A 20,326-nucleotide genomic window follows, 5' to 3' on the forward strand; every position below is an offset into this window, starting at 1 on the left:
GACGTGGTAAATCCATAATTTCATTATTTGCAGTAAGATTTGATTTCACAGTATGTGATACACTTATCAAATGATAAAATCTATAATTCTTTATTTAATTAATTGCAAACTTGTAATGATATTTGTCAGCGCCAGTTATTGCATGCAAAGCAAATTAATACCTGCGAGCAGTTCTATCATGAATATCTTCAATTTCCATTATTTATTCACACGATCAAGAGATTGTGGGCATATAGCTAGAAGTGTGTCTTCATTTTTCCTAACATAGTGTATCTACTCGCAGCGATAGCTGTAGGTATGTATACGCCCAGAAATGCAGTAATTTACAAACCAGGCGCAACTGGTAGGCACGTACATTAAGTTTTAATGTGGAAAATTAAGTGCGTAATGCAAACGCTTCAATGTGTGTCTGTCTAATGGGCGTGTAAACATTACGAATTTATTCACCGTTGAAAGATATAGCTACGATATTGTCATTGTGAACCAAGAACAGCAAATTGTGATTGGTTGCTTGACAGTGAGGAACGAAAATTACAAAATTACAAAAGTAGAAGATAATCTTCTACAATTTGAAAGTTTCATGTACAAATTAATTTATTCATTTTTATAAATGCGTTGTGCTTCTTTCTCTCGAAGTTTTTCTTATGTATGTCTGTATCATCGTGGTTATCTGACTCACGATAACGAGCAATAATGAAAGACCAATCAAATATTTGATAATTACCGGTGTAGAACGCTCGCGCCATTACCAGCGCTAAAAAATCCATTTGTCGATCGCATTGGGGCCGACCCGACAAGTCGCGCGCTCCTGCACGCCACTGCCGATACTTTTACCGAAACGATTTAATCGATAAATCAAATTGATAATAAATGCTTTTCAAGGTTGCATTTAAAGCTGGTGGGACCATGGGTGTGCGATGGTTGCGCATTCCGAGATTACACTGGTGCAACTTATTAATTTCAAGTTATCAGCGATACATATTTCGTGCTGTCCCAGCGTTCAAGTACGGATTAAAAATATTACTCTCCACGAGCACTTTAAATGATGAATGCTGAACATGATGTGGGAAAAATGAAAAGCCGCATTTATTTACGACACTGCAAAACATTACAAATGACTCTTACTCAAACTGGACGACTAGTGTTTTGCGCTCTTCTTCTTGAGACTTCGACCAGTGTTCCAACAGCGATTGTGTCTCCGGGTTTTAAGTTACTTTTCAATTTTATGTTTTTATTTTTTGTGTCCCCGCTGCATAGCGCAGAGTGTCGTTTGGTTTATTTATTTGTTGGTGTTATTTTTTTCTTTGTGAGGCTCACCTCGTAGTAGTACATCAACGCAAGCGTCCGCAGCATTTCGCACATAAATCACCACCGGTCTCGTCGATAATCGATAGAAATAAAAAGAAAGACGATTATCTTTTTCACCGCAAACTCGGTATCCCTCTGCGAACGAGACGATTCGTACGAAACTGCTTGTTTGCCATAGCGGCCAGGTGCACTATTCCATGCTTTTTGTTGAGCGCGCTGCACCGCAATGCGTTTATCCGCATTTTTATTGCGCGTCATTCTCGAACGTTTACATCTTAACCAATTAGTGCGAGCCGATAGCGTGGCGATTCGCGATGTTGCATGCCGATTATCGCTAAAAATTTTGTCGCAAGGTGTGCTCCAATTAGGCCGCATCATCGCTTGACATTTGACACGATAATCAACCGGACAAGCAAACGAATCGCGCACGTCTTTATTTCCTCGGGCGCAAGATTTACCGCAGAAATATAAAGGAAATGAAAGGTCAGAATTTCTAGCACATATTAAACATATAGGAATATAGAATTACAGGTACAAAGACAATGTTTGCATATTTTATTTTTATTCGTTTTTCATTTCGCAATTAACCATGCACATTATGCGATAGTTGTCGCAAACAATTTAAGTTACGCTCGTTTAAGTAATACATTTTTATTGCAAACGTCATGTTTTGTATTTCATGGGCGGTTAGTTGAAGTTAAATTTTAAATTTCACCTGGCGAGGGTTATGACATATTTACATTTATTTCATTTCTGGATATTATACATTTAACACGAAGTCGCTGTCAATGTTTCCTCGTTGAATGATGGAAAGTTACAGAGGTTTGCTAATAAAATGTTTATAGCGTTTTCGATTCGACTAGGTGGCTAATATTCTAAACTTTGGTCACAAATTTCCCTTACTTGCTAGGATTCGACTATAATTAGGATAATACGTTCGTTATCAGGCGTTATAGTAGTTATGCTCTGTGTTTTTGCATTAAGAAAATAGAATGGGGATTTTAAATTTTATAATCTATCATGACTCAAAAACTTTCAAATGTTAAAACGCCATATCTACACTCTACTAAAATACTGAATAATCAAATTAAAAATCACGATAAAACAAATCTAAGAAGAATAGTTTTCGTGGCGTTTTGACATTTATGAAATTTCTGAGTTTCTTTTGATTAATATGAACATTCTTACCTTACTAAACCATTATGTTTTTGTTAAACCAATGCGAGTTATGTACAATCATAGAACATGTAGTTTTTCTAATGTCTTCGCTGCGTAGCTATAGTTTACCGTAAGCTCAGAATTCGAGAGTAAAATCGTATTATCCGATATGTTATCATCAAGTCAAACATATAAACTAACCCCCTCCACACAAATCAACTTAAATAAATACATTTGGACATAAGGAACAAACTCAATGATTCAGTATTGTACAATAGTGCTTGTAGTAATGACCATCTATGATAAGTCTAAGCAATGTCTGAGGCCGTCGACAGCTTGTATGACGAACTGTCGCACATGGACCGATTCTCCATCGCCAACGAGACGGTTTCGCCGCATTGGATCTCTTCTAATTCACTTTCTTCAAGCAAAGGAACTCCTGTAAAATACAAGCACAAAAAAGTTAACCGAAGTTTTAAAAAAGCATGTCCAAATAATTGAAAATTAAAAAGAATCTCATCCCACATTAAGTGGCTTCAGTCGCGTGCGTTTGTGCTACCCTGGGTTGCGCTTACGTTACGCGATGCCCATGATTATAGGTAATGGCATACCTTCGGTGTTAAGTACGGAACTGGTGTCGAAAGACGCGAGGCTACCGCAATGCGCACGGCACGACGCCGGCTGCGAGCCGCTGTGAGAAGACGCCGTGTCGAGCGTGACCGTCGTCGAGTTCTCCGAGACGGCCATCGTGTCGGTGGAGCCCATCGGATCGCCGCCCGAACGCGAGCTCGCCGTGTGAGATGCGCTGTAAAAATAGCACAAAACCCTACATTATATCCCAATTTAAAAGTAAAAACCGTTATAAAAAATCATTTACATGCACATTTAATATGGTAATCACACTTTCAGGACGAAAAACTGGAAAAGGAAAGGAGCAGCCTCATGATAAATAAAACAGTATCATGGTGCTATTAAATTAGAGTTTAAATCTCAATCATCCCCATGAAAAATTGCGACAAATAAGCATATAAATGAATAGAGTACTGATAGTTAATAACTAGTGTGAGTTGCACAAAGAAACAACATGAAAATACATAACCCGTAATTTACACCGACTCGACGTCATTTACACATTTGCACTTGGACGTAGAGAACGTCCTCCAAGTGAGAAATGCACGTTAACATGTCCATCAAGTTGACAACATCGAGAGGCGACAATTTTCGAAATAAATGATGATCAAATGACCGATTTGCATACTGCATAAAATGCAATAATTTAAATAACTCGCATCCGATGCGATGCTATCAAGTTATCTATCTGAAGCCGCAACACCTACCGAATGTCAAGACAAATGTCGCATCAGTTTTCAATTTATGATAATCTTAAAAATAGCGTCCAAAGATATCAATTCTTATGAGAAGATGAAAGTATAGACTGATATAAAATTGTTATCTTCATCAATAGCCGTCGATATGTTTTTTTGTTAATGTGTAGGCTGAGTGTAGGAAAGTTTAGCGATGCGAATGATTTGGCAGATCGACAATCTTTCGATAGCCTTGCTCGTGACAGTTACGCATTGGACGTGCTTTTAATTCACCGATTGTGCGAGAACGATAATGCGCGCTGCTTTTTCATTGCTTCCACGTCTCAGAAATAAAAGGACACCAGCAAAAATTATTGTTATTGCTTGCAGCGGCGAGAGGGTTGCTCGACATCGTTTAAATTTAACTTATGTGCGCGAACACGCACGCCCAAAATGCGCGCCAGTATCAATATTAATGAGACGCGTAAATTTGGCCCTCGCTCGTCTTTTAATTCGCATTCTCGCATTTAATTCGCCACTTTTATTGGTTTTGTTGCATGCTCCACTGCGCCGACAACGCTCGCATTGCGCCTCATTTTATTTCTTCATTGCTATCGCAGTGTTATTAAGACGTTTTCATTATGTTTAATGCATTTTAATGCACGTTTAATACAAGCATCGATTGCTCAATGCAAACTATTTTTTTTATCAGCGCACCATCGACTCGATTAATTATTAATTACTTGATTGTGTAACCAGTGCGCACGCTGTTGCTGTTAAGTTGCCGTTAAGAAATTGGGGCAATCAAATTCATATCTGGTATTTTCGATTTTTTTCTCTGTGCACGTTGCGATTAAATGAGCAAAATCACGATGAAATCGTATTTTTCAATGTTCACACGCCTTCGTGATCAAAACCACAGGGATATTCGCGCTCTCATCTTATGTTAACTTTAAATTCCGGATCGTTTACGATAATTGACCGATCGAACAACAATTCCAACGAGTGAGTTAGCTCAATCGCGTTGTCCTGTCTTTAACTTTAAACGTTTTCCACGCGCCCGTCCGCGTTTGCATTACTTTTTGTTGTGATTTCCATGCACAACATATCGAAAGCGTGTCGATGATGATTACACGGCTCCAAGATGACTAATGGTCACTAAACGGCGACCAAACAGCTCGATCGCTGCTGTCAATGCAATGCCAATGCTCGCAACGGCTGGTTACACGCGGATCTTGTTTGAATCGAACGAAAAAAAACACGTAAAAAGCGGGCTGGACATAAAAATACGTCTGCTTGGTTGCGCGCGGCACTCGAGGCGAACATCTTGTTAAAATGCTTCCAGAGTGCTCATTTCGACAATTATTACGCAAAAATTATGCCGTCCACTCTTTGGTTCGGCCGCGATGCGAATGAGAAACATTGCCACGGTGGAAATCTGGCTATTTCACGTACTGGTATGCCGTACGCCTCATCACCAAGCACTTGGCTGGTAATTCATAAAATTTAGGCGCCATAAATTATGTTTAAAGATTTTATTATACACGCGGAACCATTTCATTACAAGTTAAGTAGTTTTATGTGAAAGCATAAAGCTTTTTAATGACGGAGCAACATAAAATTCAACTAAAACAAAAGTAAAAACATTACTTTGCAATAAAAATACGAAAAATCCTAATAATTTAATCACTTGCTCCATTAATGTTTAATTTTATTTGCACTATTATATTAGACACTCAATTCTCTTGAATAGTTTATGTTTGACCGCTACTATGACAAGTTAGTACCAACATGGAGCCGCAATATTAATATAGGTAATTTATGATTGATCTGGTTCTGCGCGCTCAGTGACGACAACGACGGCACACTTTTTACGACTATATAAAGTGTAAACACATATCGAGCGCAATAAACAAACCAATTAATCATTGTTTACAAGTAAGGTGTTCGTTTTATTATATCGCGAGTTATAAATGTAAGCCGCAATACGCGGCAAACGTTGAAAAGTTGAATGATTCTTTGCTTCGGCGCCTATTACGAGTGGTAGCGCGTGCCAGCATCACTATGCTTTCAATATGGAGTAACTTTTATGCCAAGCCAGCCCATTCAAAAGACGTCGCAGTATAGGTACTTATAATAACCGCATTAATAGCTTATAAACGCAACGTTTATTTAACGTTAATCGTCGCGCATTTGCATATTTTAACCTTTTATGGTTGCACGCGTTGTCTTTTTACGCGCTCCGCTGGTTTACGTTTTCTATGCATGCCCATGCATGCACAAATACGAAGAAGTTGCAGCCGAGTAAGCATAATAGCAGTGCTTAGCCAAGCCACCTGGTAAGCACATGAATGAATTGGTAGCTCAATGATATACGAGTAAGTGATTTGCTCGGTTACATCAACTCCTGCTAGTGGATACCGATTGAGTAGCACTTGACTCGGTTGACTTCTTCAATCACAGCGCACTTCTTCATTCAGTATCGTTTAAAATCAATTTCACATTTCATGCCAAAAAACAGAGTTTATTATTGTACTGCACAATCCCCCAGTGAAGAAGTGCTTCTGAGAACATGCTACTAAAAGCTTCAACCGAGAATTTGTTCGTCGTTTGAGGTACGGTGAGAAACAATTCGTGATCTCTTGGACTGTGTTATTAGTCGTTGGTTTGGCAATATATTATCGGCGGGTGCTTAATATTAATAATTTGAGGTTCTGCGCTCGTGTGCTCGCGGCCCGACCCCAACCATTATTTGTTTTTTCTTCGTAGTCGTGAACGTAAAGCCCTGCGAGTCTCGCAATGGTCTACGATGGGAGGTCAACCCTTTGAACCCCGAACGATGGTCGTGTCGCCACTCGCTCGCCGACGCGGCGCCCCCTTCGCGCCCGCATTCAAGTGTATTTTATTATGTGCATTTGCGCCCATCCCACCATTGTCTTCTTCTCTGCACAAGCGACGTATGAGCTTTTTGTTTCACTGCGCTAGACGCCAAGCGCTCATATGTTATAGCGTTTGATAGATTTCGTTCATCTGTGTACCTGTAAGAGGCATGCACGGCGCATCGAACGTGAAATTCATATTCATGTGATAACAATAAAAGCATAATAACAAACATGAGATGCGCGCATAAGTGTAGTTCTCGTGTGGCGCCGATTTACTCTGAGACATTCTATATTTCATTTATGTTTTTATAGATATTTTTTAATTAATTCGATTTTTTTAAATGTTTGATCATTATACTATTGAATTACGTGCGTCAAGAATGTTTTCGGTTCACAATTTGCGGATGATGGCAGTGATGAGACCACGTGCAAGTGCCAGCGCGTAATTGCCGCATTAATTAACGCAAAACGGCCGAACACGACCTGCGTGCCGATTCACAATATCATAATTTCAATCCGTTTTGCGGCGATGCGCGTCGGCTCCGCGTCCACCGACAAGCGACGCATAAATAACGACTTTAAAGTTTAGAGCAGCGAGTGCGCCAACTTTACAGAGCCGCCGCCGTGCCAATTCGAAAAAAAGCAATCAGTGAAAACTAATATGCGATATACAATCATGCTGAAACAGGCGGCGCGCGACCAAAAAGAGAAAATGCGATAATAAAAAATAAAAACGATATCAAAAATTACGAAGCCCCCCGTGGCGATCAAACAAGTGCTCGAATTGTATCGTGCATTGCGTAAGCAAAGCGGGCACGCAGATTGAAAAGGAGCGCTAAATGGATCCAAGGAGTTCTGCAACGAACTGTAGGCCCAGATGAAATCACTTACAACGAGCCCTGCCGCGTGAAGAGCATATTGTCAGGATTTGGCGAATTCCGCGACCGCCTGCCGGCTAATGAGGGCCATGGGGGTCGCTGCAGACGCGCCGCTTGTGCGCCGATGCCGCCGCTTCGGTCTCTGGTGGCCTCCTCGTAAGTGGGCAAACCGGACTGCAACAGAGAAAAAGCACACAAATGAGCCAACGCACAACAAATTATCTGAAATCAGAGCGTTATATCTTAAATCTACATATGATGAACTATACCAAACAACTCACCAATCGTATAAAACTTTGTATGAGTAAAAGACGTGTGTAAATTGTCACGCTAATTACGCTTTATAATGTCTCAATAGTATAAGTACTTGTGCTCATGTATTTAATGCGCATTACTATATAATACTAAGGTAACGGCGTGTGCATCGCTTCGGAACGATATAATAATAAACAAAAGAAGCGTTTTGTTATGTTGCGAGCGACCCTTTGAACTCGGGAAAGGCGACGGCGTCCATAACATCATCATTGACGACGGGCGCCCATCATCGTAGCAGTGAGGTGATGACGGTAATTAGGATATGATTATAGGTGTAAAAGAATAAAATTAAACAACGACATTAAAGCGAAGACAATCGGTCGTTAATGGTCGATAAAAGGTGTTAAAAATGACCACACAAGAAGTTAAAGAGTTTCGCTACAAATAAAAATGTTTTCTTAGATTTCCGATCAAAAATGTTCACAATATTATTATAAATATAACATTATTAAATGATTGAGCGATTTCTGTTCGCATAGCTAAAGATAGATCACGACTAAGCGCTATAGACGTTGCTCAAATTGCTACAATTTTCTCGCTCGCATATAAACGCGAATAAAACAGATAATCAGCATTCGTTTCATCTTCGTAAGCACGAATTATTCACAGCTACTCGTGCAAGAACCGCGAAGCAATGTGCCGCAGCAAATCCTCGCCGCACGAACACACTGATCAAATTACTCTATTAAAATGTAAAGAATTTTCAACTACATTTTGCACACAAACAGCAGACATTACAGCACGAAGAAAAATCAATCACCGTACCTAATATACCTATAAACGCTAGTTGGGAGGCGTTGAGCAGCCAAACGTCTAATATTAACCGCACGCCAATGACGAAATTCGATGCAGACATAATCGAGATAACACTAATTTAATTTACACAAACGGTGCGTGCATACACTGTTGGTGATGCATCGTGTGGCATGCGAGATGCATAAGTGAAATTGCGTTGTCCTTCCAAGGCGTTGAAGCGCAAAAGTTCACGTTTTATGCCTCTTCCTAATAGCGACTGCGCAAGACTCAATGTAATTTAATATACTACCGCAGCGTGACGCGATGTGCTGGCGAATTTATCACTCCAACACGTTTAATTTGCTAGTTAATTAAACGGCGTAATTGTAATTTAAATTTAATCCGAATGCCAAATTGCGAGTGTGCAATTACGGTAGTGTTACCAGCGTTACAAACACACACCGCAAACTGTAAAAGTATGTGGAAGGCGGTTGGTACCCGTATATGGTGAGTATTTATTATTTGAATCATGTGGATCTGATTCGACGTGTGAACTAAGCAATCAAAAACAACGCAGAGTGGAAAGAAAGTATTTGAAATATACGTTTTTGGATGTGTGGATCAGAAAAAAAGGCAAACACAATGCGGCGTTAATAAGAACAAATAAGCGTCGGCGATCAGAGACGGAGCGTGCTGGAAGGTCACCCTGTGATCTGGTGAAAAGAAATCAATTTCATTTCGTCCGATCGAATCGAGCGTTTTACTCGCCGCCGGTTTGGCTCTTTCATTCCTTTTATCTTTGCTATGGTAGCAGTGATGCGCGTTGGATGTGCAAGGGGCAAGCGCGGCCAGTATGTACGTGCGCTCGAATCGAAAATATCGATTCAATTATTAATCGTCGTCGATATCGTTTCGCACTTTCGTCGACGTCGGTCTCCTCTGCGCCGTAATAAATTAATCGGAACGAGAAACTCGATACGTGCGCGATGCATGCTCGATATGCGAAGGAGAGAAGTAGGTAAGAGCCGAATATCCGGAATGATTGATACCGACGCGTCGCGGCCCTGCACGCCGAAACTTTGATTCCTCCTGGCGCGATCTGTTGCCTGTCCGATGTTGCTATTCACGTCGCCCAAATGGGGCATCATTCTTCATACTTCATGCACGCATCTTGAAAAGACAATGGGCGACTACCTCTTACACTGAATGTTCGCCTTGGATCAAAAATTGCTCGATATCGAAATAATTGCAATTACTTTCCATACATCCGAAACGGGTGCATTTCTTTAATAAATTTGAAACTCTCCGTATAATGCATATGCACCAACGAAACATAATAAATGAAATTTGATTTGGTTGCTTGTATTATTGACGTGTGGACGTTCAAAAATCGCATTCCATAAATTTCAGCGGCGTTTCTTATATGCGGATATTTTATGAGAAAGAAGGAATAATGGCGAATTTCACCTTCACGTAAAATAAAACACTTTCAATTTGAAAATGGCGTTTAAATTTCACACCTCATTTATGCATAAAAATTACTTTAAAAACATGCCTCACGAAGTAACATTGTTGCTGCAATGTTATTGCAACGGTGAAATATTTTTAGTAAAATAGTGCATCTTACTGCCATCTCGGAATGATTTAGAACATCTACAACGTGACCTTGCATAAACACAATTGTTCGGCTGGTTTCTTTGTATCACTGAGGTAAATGATAACGCTCGCCCGGATGTCAAATCATCATGCGCGTTCTTTAGAAACATTTCAACGCGGATTTTTAAGATTTTTTGTTAAGTCATGAGTGAAAATAAATATAACTAACTGTGACAATAACGCATTAAAAAAAAAATTAAGATGTAATCAATGAATTACATCATTTATATAATTTTTCAACACAAAATATATTATACAACGCAAAAGAATGACTGCTAATAGATGACTAATTTTTAGCTAATTAACTAAATAAAATTTCACAAAATTAATTAAATAATAGAAAACAACAAAAAATACGTGTCACGCAGCAGTGCCAGTCATTGTCGCCTGCGATGTTTATCCTATTTGTTTTTCAAAGTTTGTCGCTTTCTTCTGTTTCGTGCTAGGCACTCGAAACGGGTAAAACTGGCAAAACATTCACACGCCGCCTGATTAGAATCGCGCGGCGTGTTTGCGCGTTGTTTGCGCCGCACGAGACGTTCGGCCGTGGTACAGAAAATTCATGGCCTTATAGGGAAGATGTTTGCCTAGTTTGCGCTCCCATAATTATTATTGATAGCCGCACTAATAGAGCGCGCTCAAATATATTCCGCTACTTTCCACCGCCGCGTGCCGTCAGCACGATGCTGCCAATTGATTACTCAATGCAAACGCATGCGAGAGCGAAAAAAACAACGCAAAATTAACATTAACAACGCGCGACAGTCAGCTTCGAGCGGATCAAGCGAAGCGCCACCGAGACTGCCCCGCTTTCGCGGCTTCATTAGAAAATAGCGTAATTGCAATCAACCACTCTTGACACCATTGCATAATTCAGTTTGTGGCGCTGTCAAGGTGCTGTCGATAGTCACAAACAAGAGACGTTAATACCGCATGACTAATAAACCAGTACCACTTGTAAGATTATAAGTGAAAGTCTTACCTGCCCGACCTGCATGCCATCCGCAAACGCAATCAACGCAAGTCGGTCCGGAGGGTGCAAAAGACTCGCATGATCTGCAAGATCAGAACGTGGCACAGGAGGTGGAATCGCCACTGTGCGCGAAAATGGTTTGCGTTTCCGGCAGACAATAACTAGACATGCAATAACCAGAATGAGGAGAACCACAGCTCCCGTCGCCAAGGAAAAAATAATAGGTTCACCACCATTCGTCTCCACTAAAACAACAATTAAAATATTAAGTTAAAACAATTTACAAATACAACAATAAAGAATACATACGATAGTAATATCGTTGCTTGATTTTGCACACTGGAGGTTCGACGGGTGTCCAACAGCCATTTGAGGAACAATTTAAAAATATGTTACCCTTTAACTCATATTCGGGCATACATTCATAGGTCACTTTCGTATTGATAGGATAGTGACATTTGTTGCCTGTCTCTGTAGTGGTGACTATCAATGAAGTAGCCCAGGATACTTTCGGCGGACAATCACATTCATTTGCAATTTCTACAAAACCGAAAAAAAATTTACTCTCAACACTTCGAAATACAACTATACAATGAAAAGCGTACAGTAAGTGTTTACTTAACTTTACTTAGCGTAAATGATAAAACTTACCACAACTTGGTGGCATGCCCATCCACTTGCCTTCCATGCAACGCATCCGGGAAGGCTCGCACGGATTGTTTGCATTTCGATATTTTGGCAAACAATTGAATTCCACTTCAGTGCCGGAGATGACCATATCATCCAGGCGATTTCCAGCGATAATCTTGCTTGTCGCGTGCGGATAGCTTTCTGGCAGAGGGCAGTTAGGTTCGTCTGTAAATCCAAGAAAAATCGCATTATTCTTCATTGCATAACATGTCTGAATCCAAGTGAATCCAAAATATACGCTATGATGATCGATTCTTTACTTTGTACATCGTACTCAGTGATTTGCGGTGCGATGATGATCGTGATCCTCGCCGCGTTGATAAAAGAAATGACACGTCGTAAAAAATCACAACACAATCGCTGAGTTCGGCGGAACGAAACGGTGCGTTTCGTGTGAATGCAACAATTAAATGACGATAATGAACTTGTTAAAGAGCCGAACGAGATGAGATCGCGCGCGGCGAGCTGCCCGCGGGCCTGGCCAGGGCGTCATCTTGATCACATAATAATCAATTCTTTGTGTTAAATAATGGTGATTATCGGGCGTCTTTCATTGCGCGCCGTAGCCGCGCGCGTCGTCGCCCGCTCTTTATTTTTGCCCTTTTGTGTGCGCGCCGCGTTTTTTGTTTCCTCGCCGGCCCGCGGCCCGCGAGACCACAATGCCCGCGCGAGATGTAATCAACAAGTCATATTGTACATCACATCGCGCCCTAGGTTGGGCATCGCAAATGAATTGCTGTTTATAATGAGGAGCGACAAAGAGTGCGATCGTTAAAGACGCGGACGACGTGAGAGGACAGGATCAGATTTAAATGAAATAAAAAATTATTTATCGCGAATATTCATGATATGCCAATGAGACCCCCAATGTCGGAGACAATTGAGTCAAGCTCGCGGCAAGCGCTTTGTAATTAGAGAGTATGGTTTGCTTAATATAAGTGATGAAAGCCGACAGTGATTTTTATTGATTTTTTGTTGTTGCGAATTGTTTGGCTGGAAAGTGAGTGTTGTTTTTGCAAATATGAAACATGTCGCGGTCAGAATAGACCGTGTAGGTGTGATGCGAATGACTCATTGATATTAAACGCATAAAAAAGCGATAAACAGAAATTTAATTAAGTATGTATCAAATGGGATCGTTTGTTGAATATATGCACTCAATTTTTAACATGCTAATATGCCAAAACTCTGCTTAATGCATTCATCCTCGGAGCTCTTCACTGATCTCAATTTACTTTTTCGATTTGGTTCTCGAGGCAAGCATTCGATAACACGCGTATTTCTGTGTTTTTGTGTCATTTTACACGCGGGCGTTTCGCAAAGATGCCAGATAATGCAACACCATATCTGCGCCCGATGTCCCGGCGAAAAACGCTTATAAATTTTTCGGTTTTCGAGATTACCACGTACGATTTCGTCGTAAAACTCGACCAAACCGACAGCCAACATGCGACATTTCGGACGCCGAGATTAAATCAGCGCGAGCCGAGCGAGCACAACGACGAAAAACAATCTTAAACTCAAAATAATGCGGACGGAAATCTAGAACCATGACATGCATCAAGCGCAGAAACGCGTCCGGTGTCCACAACTTCACGTCACCATCAGAGATACACGTGGTGCACGTGGGCCCTATTTTTATGCGTATCTAAACGCTAAAGACAACAAATCTAAGCACGCGAGCTAGTAGAAGCTGAGCCCCTCATGTCGGCGCAAACGTCATCAGTCGCAGTCGGTCAGGATTAAGATTTAATTTCCATCTTCCTCGGTAATTAAATATCTTGGCGTATTAACCAAAATGTGTAAGCAACAAAAGCCCAAAACGACAAGTCGGACAAGCATTTAATGCGCCGCTTAACATGAACTCGTAATTAATTGTTTTCTCGCGTTTCGCCATACGTGCACCGTTGCTTATAGATACAAATATTGTACTCAAAGCAAACATTGCGGCGCGCCCGGAGAGAAAAATACAGTCGGTACACGGTGTATGTCCGCCCTCGCAAACGTACCCAGCCGCGAGTTAGACATGTCGACAATACAAAACGTCCGGCTGCATTCAGCGCGCTCGTACATTTTCCCTGCCGCAGCTGACCGCAAGACAAAACGTCGTACGCTCGTTGCCTTTTTTTCTGCCGTGGAGATCTCCAAACGAGCCGGCGCTCTTTGATACCTTTTGATACTGCACCGCAAACGTTACATTTTCCACGTGGGAGGTCACCAAATATCTGTATTAATGCGCCGCGGTATCGCATATTAATATGAAACGCGTGCGTCTTGTTACGAACGGTCGCGGTCAGCCTGAATGAGACCAAAAATATAACTTTTATCTGTCGTCCTGCCTGCTTACCTGTCTCGCGAGCCGCTCGAGCACAAAGAATATGTTATAAATGCATAGACATTAAGCTTAATCGGACATGAATGTTAATGTCGACCGTGTTGTGCCCTTCCCCGGATTAATTATAGCCACCCTGACTGCACAAAGTAGGGCGAACAGTATCACAATGGCAATATTGTGACGGACAGAGATAAAAAGGATGAAGAAATCATATTAAAGTTGCGACACGTGTCCAGCAGTCTATGCATGTTGTAGGAAAATGACATGCTAATAAATTTGCGACTTATAATATTCACGTCTTGTACTATTGACAATATTGAGAGCAAGAACACTAAGAAAAATATAAGGACCAATCTGTTATTATAAGTGTCAAAAGGATTTAATTGAAATAAATTGTATTAAAACTTGTGCGAAAGAGCCTAACATATATTTGCAAAGTGATACTGTACCGCTAGAATATTTTTAGTAAAATAGTGCATCTTAGTGCCATCTCGGAATGATTTAGAACACCTTCGACTTGACCTTGCATAAACACGTTTATTCGTGACCGTAAGTTGTTTGTTTCTAATGATAACACTCGTATTCGTGCAAGTTGAAACACTTTGCGTGTTCTTTAAAAACAATTGAATATTTTTATATAAATAAAAATTTTACTGGGAGTTAATTCCATCATTCGGCAATTCATGAAGCAGATTTTCATGAACAAAGACTCCAATACAAAACACTAAATACTTCCAAATGATACCTAGGCCAAGATATGTTTTATAAATAAAACTAGAAAAGGTAGCTGCCAAAACCTATGCAAGTCTACACAAAAACTGTATTTAAAATTGTATTTCAGAACAATTTCAAAGTTGAACTGGAATTGACCCTGATGGACCACTTTTATTGCATAAGAAAATGCAATTTAATGCATTTTTACAATTCCGCTTGTTATATTTGCCACTTAAGTTTACAGCTGCTGTTTTGTAATATATGCTTACCTTCAACAAGACATTTACAACTTAAATACGAATAAAAACTCCCAAAAACAACTTATTTTTAGATGACTGATGATAAGAAGTTGGCAATAAGATTTTGTGTGGATGCATCTTATAACATGTAAGCATAATTTATTTTATTAACAGCATTTAAATATATTGTCACATATTGATTACATCATTCAATATTATATTCAATAATCTTTGTATCTCATATTTCTCATTATAATCCATGGTTCACAACTGACCCCTGACTTCATATACATGTACGCACTTCGTAATCTGCATTGGTAATTATCATTATCTTAGTTTACAATAGTTTCCTTTGTTGCTAGACGTCTTCTCTAATTAATATTTGATAGTATGTACTTGCTTATAACTATTTTTTTTGTTTAAATTTATTCATTTGAGTTTGTTAGTAATATTCATGAGTTCCTTTCCTGTACTTTCTTCGACTGCTATCCGTGATCCTAAGGATTGATATTTAGTTGTTGCAATATACCACACATTGATGTGATGACACGAGTTAATTGATGATGTGAATTCGCAGCAATTATGCAACGAGGCTTAGTAAATATTTTGGTTAATAATGTTTTTGGTATTTGCTTTGTCTTCCTGTATAGTACGCTATTGATAATTATATCAATTATTTTATAATGACCAAGTGTGCTCGTAAACCTAATTTATACAATCAATGTACGTGGTAGTTCTTGTTTACTTTCTTTTTCGTGTTGTATGTTTCGTCATTTGCGTATCCTTTTGTTCGTAGGGGACGTGAATAATGTCATCGCCAGCCAACATAAACAAAACGCGTTCTGCTTATTAATTACTTAATTTATAAATATCCTCGTATCTATGTTGCGTACCATTTCAAAACGTATGTTTTGTTTCATTCATAGTTCTTCGTAATTATTTACAAAATAACTCATCGTTGCACCTATGAACTACATTGTTTCTACTGCACAAGGCGTACACAATTCAACAATATGCACGTTCAAGGAAGTTAATTAATTGTATTAGCAAATTAAATAATTTACAACACAGCACGACAGAATAGAGCAAAAAAATAAATAACAGATTAATTAAATTAATCTAACAATTGTTTACAAAAATAAATAATTTGCGTAGACTTTAATTTGTTTTAGGAACGTATTAGCACTCTCCTTGAACAAAGTGAAGCACACAAGAGAGATAATTAAAATTCATAGACTAGCTCAAATGAAATTCGAAATGTTGCAAATGGAATGTAAAAATATAAATGCCAAAATGTTCAGGTTGAGTTGCACCTTGAATGATCCACGCATTAACTTAATCATAAATGGTGCATACACCACAGATCTTTAAAATTCTGCTACTTATTAACTATCTTACAACATAAACCAATATAATGGTGCATCACAAGTATTTTTAATCAACAAAAGTATACTCCTTGCTACTACTTTCTTCTAGAGTGTATGTACATTTTAATGCTCTGACTTCCTTTATGTTTATGAGGAAAAAAAGGCGACAAATACATTTACAATGCAAGCTATTCTCATTCATATCGCGGTTTGAATGACTAACAAATTAATTAAATTAATTTTTGGCTCTTTGTAAACTAAAGAACGAAGTGTTTTACTACTTTCTTTGCGTAAAGTAAGTATTTCAGCAGATTCGCCGCATTTAGCAATCCTACAAATTGCCAAATGGATCGAAACTGGCTTCTGGTGGAGGTTGGGCCACTGGTTGAACAGGTGCGCCCATTCGAGGACTGCCCATCGGCTGCATACCGGCGGGATATTGCATCGTTCCTGGCGCGCCCCCCATAGGGCGAAATTGAGCACCCGGTTGCTGTTGTTGTTGCCAACCACCTGCGGTCGGTGCTGTGCCCATCTTTGGCTGATTTTTCGGCGAGTTCCATTGATTTTTGCTGGAGTCCATTGTGAGATTATCAACCAGGGAAGACAGACTGCTCTCTAGATCACCAGTGAATAACTTGGCTGGTTGTTTCTGAGGTTGTGGTACTGCGGGCTGAGCTGGTGCCGCCACAGGCATGGTGCCTGGTGGATCAAATACAGAAGGTTCGTTACTGTTGAACACGCTACCTGTGAATGCCTGAGGTTGCGCCTGTGGTTGGAACATTGGGTTAACAGGCTGAGCAGCAAATCCGTTGGACCAATCTTGCGCTGGAGCAGGTGCTGGCGCTGGTGCAGCAAACATATTACCGTTTGTTGGGGCTGGCGCAGCTGTACCATTGCCAAACATATCTTGGAACGGGTTACCGCCTAGACTAAGTAGATCATCCAAGGCGCTGGTTGGTTTCGCTGGCTGAGGTGCTGCAGCAGGAGTGGGTTCAGCGGAGAATAAATCAAGAATTGCTTGATTCGATACTGGAGCTGGGGCAGCAGCTGCTGCGGCTGGTTTTTCCGGCGAGCTCAAGAAAGGATTGGTGCTTGACGGACTGCCAACATTAGCCTTGTAGTGATTCATCGCAGCTTCTTCTTCAGAAAGTGCTGCTTTCAAAGCATCATCTATTGAACTGCTTGCAGCAAACGCATTGCTAGTGTTAGAGAGCGCAGATACACCGCTTTTTAGACTCTTTTGATTACTGGCTGAAGTTGGAGTGTTGCCTTCCAGTGAAGCCAAATGTTGTTCAAGAGCATCTAAAAGACTATTTGGTGCTTTAGTCAAATCCGGAATGTCACCTTTATCAATGCCAATATTTTCAGCAACTTTCAAGAATTCGCCCACGCGATCCATGCGGATTAAAAATTTCTTGTATAAATCCAGGGCTTCCCTGCATTGCTTTTTGTTCATTTCAAAATATTTCTCCAGCAAATTAATGATTCCATCATTGTAGCATGCAAACAGGCGGATTAGATCTCTAAAAAGTAACATAAAGCACATGTTGATAACACCATTAGTCAGATCATTTGCAGTGCAATCAAATTCTAAAAGAGCATCTAATTGATTCTGTAGAACTGGAAGTGTCTTGAGTAGGTTCTCTGAATTCATCATTCTCACTGAACCTTCCTCCTTGCCTCTCTTCACCTTGCAGAAGTCAAACGCTACCCCACGATACGAGAGGGCCTTCTCGTTGAGATAACGCGCGTATCTGCGTATGAACGGCGACATGTCATAGCCGGTGCGTGCCCCAACAGCACTTTGAACCCCCGTCTTATCGACGAAGTTCGACAGCTGAAACGATACGTTGCTGGAGGCCAGATACTGTGTAAAACGCTCGTTACCATAGCACATGACGTGATGCGTTGTGATCAACGCCTTGTAGACGACCACCCAGCTGGTGCTTTGCGACCGCTCGATGAGCAGGTTGGCCATCTGCGGAATGGAAACATTCGGTTCGTTGGTACAGTGCACAAGATAGTCGAGATGCTTCTTCTTGGGGCCTAGCAGCTCCTCGGTGGTCGCCTTGCACACGGATTTAGCGAGGCCCTGCCCGGCGATGCTGTGCTTCGCGGCGAGTAAACGATCGTTTATCGTTTGCCCAGCCATTTCGCGGATGTCTTCTACACTGCACAACGCACTTTTCTCGACGACGGCAGGCACACCGACACAGCTGAGAGTGTTCAATTCAAAAGAACGTTTCGGTGTGCCGTGTACTGAACGGGTCGATTACGAGGAATCAGGCCAGTATGCACATTGAATCAATACGTCCGACCGGTGACATCTATACGCCGCAAGTAGAAAGCGCAACGAAACGTAAAGCTTCATGTACACAAACACTATTTCGTTCTACAGTAAATTATTACAAAGTAAGTCATCAATTGTAACTTTGTTGTTCGATTTGAACATTAGTCATCATGTATTTATAATAAAATTGCAGATTAACAATGAACCAAACTAAGTAGCTTCAAAATGCTTCAAGTTTGGTTTGAAGATTAGTGTGTGCAAGCTGCTCTACAACGAGTCCAAGGTCATAAATAATTTAAAATTTGTTTTTAAATTCCTTCCAAATGACTACTTTTGACTCAGATGCATAAAGTAATGAAAATACCACAGCTAAATAAATGTATACTTAAACTCACCTGTTAAAATACACTGAGGTAAAACTTTGGGAAACCAAGTTCCATCAGGCAAACACTTTAGCACTGCTGCACCTTTCAACTTGTAGCCACTCTTGCAATAATAATGTACAATAAATGTATCATCCGGGTCCAACTGCGTCATGACACGCTCATGCAGAAGATAACCATTGTCAATGTCTCTCAATGGTTTGCATTCTGAACTCTTTTCACTCAACACACAACTCACATTGGTGCCTGTCCAAATGCCCTTCTCACAAACTCTATACTGACCATCAGAAGGCTGAAGTAGATACCCATAATGACATGAGTAGGTAGCAACTGTTCCTTTACTGTACTTCTTGTCAGTCCCCAAATTCATATCAATGTCAACATCTCCATTGGATAGTTTTGGTGGTGGATGACATCTTGCAATACATTTTGGATACTGATCAATCTTCCAGGAGTCATTGATACAGAGGATCTTTGGTGGTCCAAAAAGATCATATCCTGGATTACAGCGCACGTGAAGAACTTGTTGCAGATTACTATAGTCATCGGCTTGTTCCAGGCTTATAACACCGTGCTCTATGTCGTCAAAAGTTGCACACGAAAGCGTCACCAAGGCGCTCACGGTGTTATTGGTATGCAGCGTGCTTAAAGCATTAGTACCGCCGAGGTGAAAAAGCAGAAGAAGTAGTATGGTACACGAATGGAAGTCGTCGATTGCCATTGCCATGGTTGTTACTGATCTATATGCAAAGGACGACTCTCGCCTGCTTGATCCTGTTTTGTTTTAAACGGCCACGTTAATGCATAATAGCCAATTTAATTTGACCTGTTTGTCATTAATGCGATGCACACTTAATCGACGCCTCTCAGCACTTCACGCACCTCGCGAACGCCTTCAGCACAAAAAGCAATTCATTGTTTTGATCACATTCACGTTGTGCACGGACCGTACGGACGGTACGGATAGTAAACTGAAATGTAAGTCGTTTGTGCATTGATCAGCTGATCGAGTCAAGGCCGCTTCGTGTGTAAGAGACGTGGGGGGAAATCAAACTGCGTGCGTTGTCGCTGAGTTTTGCTTGCAAAGTGCAGACTGGCG

The 20,326-nt window shown here is 40.6% G+C and overlaps 2 protein-coding genes across 2 annotated transcripts; both read right to left on the minus strand.

The window, feature by feature from the left end:
- Positions 1-1,853: 1,853 nt before the first annotated feature.
- On the minus strand, positions 1,854-20,252 carry LOC135791708 (sushi domain-containing protein 4-like). Its single transcript, XM_065302195.1, has 7 exons — positions 19,240-20,252; positions 11,861-12,064; positions 11,519-11,749; positions 11,219-11,454; positions 7,544-7,704; positions 3,078-3,271; positions 1,854-2,905 (listed from the first exon to the last, which is right to left on the minus strand). The coding sequence occupies exons 1-7, from the start codon at positions 19,952-19,954 to the stop codon at positions 2,775-2,777; spliced, it is 1,872 nt and encodes a 623-aa protein (XP_065158267.1). The 5' UTR covers positions 19,955-20,252; the 3' UTR covers positions 1,854-2,774.
- Positions 15,327-19,004, minus strand: LOC135791709 (phosphatidylinositol-binding clathrin assembly protein LAP-like). Its single transcript, XM_065302197.1, has one exon. It carries the CDS (start codon positions 18,704-18,706, stop codon positions 16,886-16,888), a length of 1,821 nt encoding a protein of 606 aa, XP_065158269.1. The 5' UTR covers positions 18,707-19,004; the 3' UTR covers positions 15,327-16,885.
- Positions 20,253-20,326: the final 74 nt, after the last annotated feature.

The sequence above is a fragment of the Atheta coriaria genome, unplaced genomic scaffold (genome assembly GCF_025399875.1).
Source record: "Atheta coriaria isolate IRGN ID8LTWV9N9 unplaced genomic scaffold, Caltech_Dcor_3.1 hic_scaffold_5_pilon, whole genome shotgun sequence".
Taxonomy (NCBI): Eukaryota; Metazoa; Arthropoda; class Insecta; order Coleoptera; family Staphylinidae; genus Dalotia; species Dalotia coriaria.